The sequence below is a fragment of the Limulus polyphemus genome, unplaced genomic scaffold, assembly GCF_000517525.1.
Source record: "Limulus polyphemus unplaced genomic scaffold, Limulus_polyphemus-2.1.2 Scaffold1644, whole genome shotgun sequence".
Taxonomy (NCBI): Eukaryota; Metazoa; Arthropoda; class Merostomata; order Xiphosura; family Limulidae; genus Limulus; species Limulus polyphemus.
Window position 1 is genome coordinate 216,352 of NW_013667254.1, and position 7,399 is coordinate 223,750.

At 33.9% G+C, this 7,399-nt stretch overlaps 1 protein-coding gene across 1 annotated transcript in view; it reads right to left on the reverse strand.

Moving 5' to 3' along the window:
* Positions 1 to 421: 421 nt before the first annotated feature.
* Positions 422 to 7,399, reverse strand: part of LOC111087020 — a 24,323-nt gene continuing 17,345 nt past the window's right edge. Inside the window, exon 4 of the mRNA XM_022392126.1 lies at positions 422 to 864. Coding sequence (XP_022247834.1) covers positions 658 to 864 — 207 coding nt within the window. The 3' untranslated portion in view covers positions 422 to 657. The remainder of the gene's footprint in view (positions 865 to 7,399) is intronic.

The following is a 7,399-nucleotide window of genomic DNA, read 5'->3' on the forward strand; positions in this document are numbered from 1 at the left end:
TCCTATTTTTACTGGAGCTTAATAGTAATATCCATTCCTTTATCTAAGTATTTCATTTTTCAGAGTTCAAAAACATATTTATTGATTTTCAATAGTCAGAAATACCTGGAAACTGTTGCTAAAATTGTGAGTGAAGTCTTGGGAATTAAGAAAAAATCGGGAAAAAATTCACCCCTTTCTTAACATATACCTATCATTCACGTTAAGAGCCTATATCAATGTCTCAAATATCTTCCATTATTATTTTATATTTATTATTATTTCGGTCTTTTTTCATTTTCTTTTTGGAAAATTTAGGTATTTTTATCATAAATTGTTTACTTAAAAAAAATGTGTAAAAACAATTATATCACAATTGAAATTATGCTCTTTGAAACACGTTTTTCTTTTATGGTTTTATTGGTGAGAAAGAAACTTTGTTGAAATAACAAAACCTTTAAACATCTACAAATAAATATCGATACCATGAAAGAAAGATGGTTGATGTTTGGCTCGGATGAATCTTAAGATTTTTTTCTGGGATATTAATCAATAAATAATAATTTTCTGGTATATAAATTGAATGAAGATTAAACAAGACACTGAAAAATTAAAATCTAGCTGAAAGATTTCAACAAACAAACAGCAATAATTTCCAAAGATTATATGACATGGTGATTAATTATTTCCCTGGAGATTGATTGATTGTTGAAGATCCTGATATAATACATCAAACGCCGATCGAAATTCTTGTAGTTCGGTTTCAAGTTTAGAGATCCGTTCCAAGATGGCAGACAGCTCTTGTAACTTGCATTCTATTTCATTGCCAGTTTTTTCGTATAAACTGTACATAGACTCTTCAACCATACTGTACGTTCTATTTATCTGTAAAAAAAATCAAAAAAGCTGCGTGCTACAGTGGAGGCAAATATTTGCGTTTCCATAACGATAATCATATATTTGTAATGCAGAATTGTGTGTAAAAAGAAAAACATCTACACATATCGTTTAGGCCAAGTGGTTAGGGCGCTCGACTCGCAATCTGCGGGTTACGAGTTCGAACCCCCACACCTTTCAACCGTGGGGGCATTATAATGTGACGGTCAATCCCACTATTCGTTGGGAAAAAAGTAGTCCAAGAGTTGGCGGTGATGACTAGCTGCCTTCCCTCTAGTCTTACACTGCTAAATTAGGGGCGACTAGCGCAGATATAGCCCTCGTGTAGCTTTGCGCGAAATTCATAACAAATAAACAAACAAACGTATCGTTTAAGAACAATCCTGTGAAACACACATAATGCTAACATTAGTTTTCCAAATCACTATTTGGTATTTTACTCGACAATATTATTTCGTTGTAGGATCTTTCGGGTTTTTTTTTATTTAAACAATTATTATTTTAAAACTGCAAACACCCATTCAAGTTGGTAATTAACAAAACACTGATATATATACACTTTGGAAGGAAAGAAACTCACCGTTTTAAAGGCTGACAGTTATGTAAAAGTGAAAAAAATAAAACTTTATATAAAACAAAGGGATACTTACGCAAAGAAGATAATAAACTGGTTAAATTTTCCTGGCATGGCCAGGTGGTTAGGGCGCTCGACTCGCAATCCGAGGGTCGTAGGTTTGAATTCCCATCCCATCAAATATGCTCGCCCTTTCAGCCGTGGGGGCATTATAACATGACAGTCAGTCTCACTATTCGTTGGCGGTGGATGGTAATGACTAGTGCCTTCCCTCTAGGTCTTTCACTGCTAAATTAGGGACGGCTAGCACAGATAGCTCTCGTGTAGCTTTGTGCAAAATTCGAAACAAACCAAACTGGTTAATTTCAGATTCAAAATATATTGCTGATAATTTATTGCGTGATTTACGTCTCCATATGTGATTATAACAGTTTTCTTATGTTTAATAACTAAAATTAAAATATATATATGTTTAGTCTTCATAGTAATTGTATATCCGTATCTACGCCACTGGTAGCTGGTTTATTGTTAAATTACAAATGTCTTTAATCTCTTAATGTTTGTGATAGAGATTAGATAAATTACTTTGTAGGAAACGATATGAATATTGGTTACGCAATTAAGAAGAAACGTCGTTATAAATAATTATGGTTGATAATAGTATTTCAAATATAAAATGTTTGACTTTAAAGCTGACGTTATACGTGTTACTCTTCTGGGTTAACTAGTGTCACGAAAAGACTGATATTGTCTTTAGCTGGTCCTTTAGGCTTAATTGGCTTAAAACAAATTGAATTTGAAACAAGTATTACACACTTTCAATTAAACGTATATTGGATCAATTAAAAGTAACAAGTTTTAGTTCATAATCAGATTTAGTTGTTTTTCTTTATACTAATTATAAGATATTAGCATAATAAAATGTTAACTTTTATTACAAAACTTGATTTATCAACGCTAGGTGCTCATATGAGATTAACTCTCTTTAGAAATAAAGAGATGATAAATGTTTTTTATTTGGCTGTCGTTACTAGAACGTAACATTGGTCAGCAGTTCGCTAGATAACGATACAGATGTTTGTAACTTTAAAAAAAGTCAATACTTATCGAGAATAGTTTGACAAGTTGGGGAATTTACTTCTATTTCAGACCGAAAACTGTCTTCTTTTTTAAACCTCATGAAATGATGCAGGTACCTGGTATAATCGTGTCACACTGAGCATATTTAATTTGAATAAATGTGGCATTATCAGGTTCACTGATTGTGATGGGGATAAGAATGGTAACTACACTAACATAGTGAATTGTTATGTAGCAACCGAATTGAAGGAAGAGAATGGGCACGTACTGACAGTGAAAAACAAGCAATCCTTTATTTACAAAAGAGAAACAATTCAGTAGGACGTGTAGAGTGGATGATAAATACAGATTCTCTCTAGAGACTGAAGAGAGATCCATTGGAAATCTGAAACAGTCTGATTGAAATCTCTGAAATATGAATCAAGACTGAGAAAACCAACAGGGTCATCTTTCTTACAGCACCCGTGCTACCAATGCCACATTTGGTCATTCCATAAGAAAATATATGGAGACTGTTACTTCAGGAATCACAGGATTTGTTAGTGGTTAAGATTGCTGTCAAAATGAACATGGTATATTTCACTTTGTATTCCCATATTAATTTCTCTCATTAAATAATATGTGACACCAAATGTTAATGACCAAGGCCAATGCATCACTAGGATAAAAGCAATTCATTACGTTTCAGAACCAACTATCTACTCTTAAATCTATATACTCGCTGAAACACCTGTATGTGTTAAAATGTTTAAAATCATTGCCAAACAAGATGTCCCTTGTATAAATTAAAACTGAAAATAAACACTATACTTAATATACCCAAATACTAGTCTTTTCTTTCCTTCTCATTCATATATCCCTAAATTTAACTTAAAAAAAAACAATATAAGATACAGACAAGCATAACCCTTTAACAAAGATAGTAATGATCGTTTGGGAATACATATTCAAAGTACTCTTTAACAATGATTAACTAGGAATACAGTATGAGAATATAAAATACAATACAAAAATATTCTTTAACAATAATTCAATTTGATGCTTCATAAATACGTATCAGCACCTCTAATAAATAAGGGAATTAACCATAACCAAACGAAAAGCAGCACAAACACTTTCACAAAATCATTCACAGCTTATGATTTTGTCAGAGGTGACTGTATATGTAATTTTGGAACAACCAGATCTCGTGGAATCTTCCAATATGGAAAGAGACAAAAATCCAGGCTTTCTCTTCCTTCTTCACTCAGGTTGAGTTTGCTAGAGTGGCAGTCAGTGAAACTGTGTCAGTCGAGGAAGGCGCCAGCAGGACAGAATATATGGCCAACGTATATTCCACTTTACAATAATTATTCCCTTCTACACTGTTGTAAATTGCTGTAGGCCTATGCTACGAATGACGTTAACTAATATAAACAAAACAATTTACTTGTACAAAGTAACCAGGATAGCTAATACACTGGTTCTCCCTCTATATTGAAATCACTATCCTCTAAGAACTCTACACTCTCTTAACTATATTTTTGACTACCTTTTAATTCACTCTAAACTTCTCGGTTCTTCATGGAATGCATTTATATTATTTACTTGTTCTAGATATTTCTGGAACTTGCTTGATCTTAACATCGTCATTAAGGTCCGCAGTTTCATCTAGCAAACATTATAAATATAGTTTACAATATTGCCACCTTCCTGGATTGTGAAGTCCCTTGAACAATCCTAATACAAAATATAATAAAACACTATACTGAATTGAACATTCATCAAGTCGTTTTGATTGTCTTATCTTGTCTTGTCCCTTTTTATCATTGGCAATCCTATCGCTGGGGGGGGGGGGGTCTTCCTGAGTATATGGGCAGGTGAATCTATTGATGGTTCTCATTGATAATCCTCCAGAAGCAGTTTCGTCAGGAACTCCGAGCACCTCTGCAGGTTAAGAGTTTCTGCTGACATGTTATCCTCTGGAGCTACCTGATTAACCATTCTCTCACCAACATACTTTCCCAAGACGATTACAAAAAAAGGACCTTTGGCTTGGATTGCATTCCCTCTGAACAGCTATTTAATTTCGAGTGTCTTCTCTCATGATGAGAACGGTTGTGCCATATCATGTAACCACAATAGAATCCACTTTTATCAGCACTTACACCATAGCTACCTTTCACTTTATCAAAAACTGATTTAAGTTTTTCTTGGATTAAGTCACGTAAATATTTATTCATCACATCAGAAAAACTGTTTGTAGTTAAGCACAAAGCTACACAAAGGGCTACATGAGGTCTGCTCACCACGAGTATCAAAACTCAGTTTCTAGTGCTACAAGTCTACAGACATACCACTGTGCCACTGTGAAGCAAGGAAAACTTCCAATCACCAATCCTCATTACATGCTGATGTATTTCCTTTGATTATAGCCTGGTAACTAGATGAAGAATTATTGTTATTAAATCTTGATATACGTATCCCTCTTCTTGGTGGTATAATGACCACTTTCTCAGATTCTACTCGACTTTAAACCTTTGGTGCAATTATTGCTATATAGTGCAGAAGGACTGGGCATAGACTATGAAGCTTACTGAAGTTAGTCTGACCTCACATCCATGTCTCCTCATGAAGTCAATTCCCAAAATGCACTCTTCTTCAAGGTCAATTACCCATACATCATGAGACATAAGAAAGCTTCCTACAATACGGGTAACTTTCAACTTCATTTTGCCGGAGCTTTATGTCCACCCGCTGTTTCATCAATCCCCTTTCTTTCTTCATCTCTGGGAGCAATTCCCATCTTTCATTAACAAATTGAGATGACCAATTGTAGCTAGAGCCATTGTCAATCAGCATGCTACAAGGTTTTCCAACAGTTAGCCCATGGAATCAAAATCGATTTTCCTCATATAAGTAACTTCTTTTCCCATTTATGATTGATGGAGTATTTTTTGCTGAACTTTACCGCATAAATCCAAATAATTCCTACTTTCATGTTAGCTCTGTTGTTCTTTTGATCTGGTTAGGCTCTGTCTCCTTAGTTTTATAACAGCTGTTGTTTCTTTACAATCCCGGCTATAATGGCCCTGTTTCCCAAAGTATAACAGTTACCTCTTTCTGTTATGTTTGAGAGCTGTTTTTCCTCTTGTATCTCTTCAAGTTACATTTGAAACATGTATTATCTTTCAATTTATTTTCTCTCTTCTCTTTAACTAGTCATATGATTAATTCTGAGTTATTCTAGACTGCTGTTAGAGGGATTTGATGTTTCAATATTTCAGGATCTTGGTAGTACCATAACTTCTATGGTACTTTTATTAGTTTATCTGCAACCTTAATGGATTCTACTTCATTCGCCAACTGCAGAGCTTCCTTTAAGGGGGTACACTTACCCTGTTTCAGTCTAATTCTCATATCCTTGTCTTTTAGAGCATCTATAAATTGGTCACGTGCCAACACATTATTTCACAAAAAATGTCTGTGTAAGGTAACTGGACAAGCCTTTCCAAATCTTCTGCAAGTTTGGCCAAGGTATTTTTTTTCCCTTTGTATCCTGTTCCACAACTTTGATCTGTATAACTCTTTGTGGTGCAGAATGCTGAACCTGCTGGATAAGACAGATATCAACGCTTGATTCTAAAATATTTTTGAGTTAATAATGTTGAAATATAGTTAAAATTAACATACAAAATTTGTCTCCAAAAGTTTTAGCAAGTGGCGAAAAAATATGAAAAGCCAGAGGAAACACTGCCTTCAAAACTTTATACATGGAAATGTATCATACAGAATACGTAAATACATTGCTTAACATTTAAAAGCACAATATATACTTACCAGTCGCCTATTGCAACAATACTGTGTACACTTTTCCAGACTTGTTATTACAGACAATTCAGTATTTGTTCCCCCATGTTTACAACAGTGCTTGCGACACTGTTGGAGACTTAAGTGTCTATATATAACTACATGGTTACTCAACCTCGTAAACAACCACTGGAAATTAATAATCATAATATATTTTATCGATTAGGCAAATGGATACTTAGCATACGTAAAAACCTAGTATTTTTTAACTTTCTTGAACTAGAATAAATCTAAAGTCAAACATCATAAAAATTAGAATAACATCACTTTATTTTGTAAAATAAAATTTTTTATATCTATGAATTTATTTTACATACTTTGAAATCCACAAGGAAACAAATAAGAATAAATTAGAAAGTTTATTCAGATAATATTATATTGTTGTGTCAACAAGGAACAATGACGTTTCATGTCTCCACACTATATACAGTAATGTTTCATTTTTATAATGATGGAGCGGTACCAGATAACATTTTTAAAAGTTAGCTGTGTAACACTATACCCAAAAAGGCTTCCACTATAATATTAGGTCGTCAAGACATTAATGTCGCTTTTTGTAGATGAAAAAAACCCGAACAACGTATATATCAAAAGAAAAAAAATATTAAATGAAATAGTCTTCATTCTTATCGATGATGCTTTTCCATCTTACAGTCAAGTTGTTAATGCATTGATTAAAGAAATAATTTGGCTTTGAAGCAAAAAACATGTCGATGTCCTTTTTAACACCTTCCACATTTGTATACATTTTCCCATTGAGATGGTGTTGCAGCGAACGAAAAAAGATGGTAATCTGATGGTGCCATATCTGGTGAATATGGTGGGTGGGGGAGAACTTCCCAACCAAACTCCATAATCTTGTGTTGCTTCAAACGTGCCGCATACAGACGTGCATTGTCGTGGAGAAGAAGAACACCTTTCCAATTGACGAGCGTTTCTGATGAAGGGCTTGATTTAAACGTTCCAGTTGCTAACTATAGATCTCTGCATTGACACTTGAGAAGTTCGAAATGAATTACT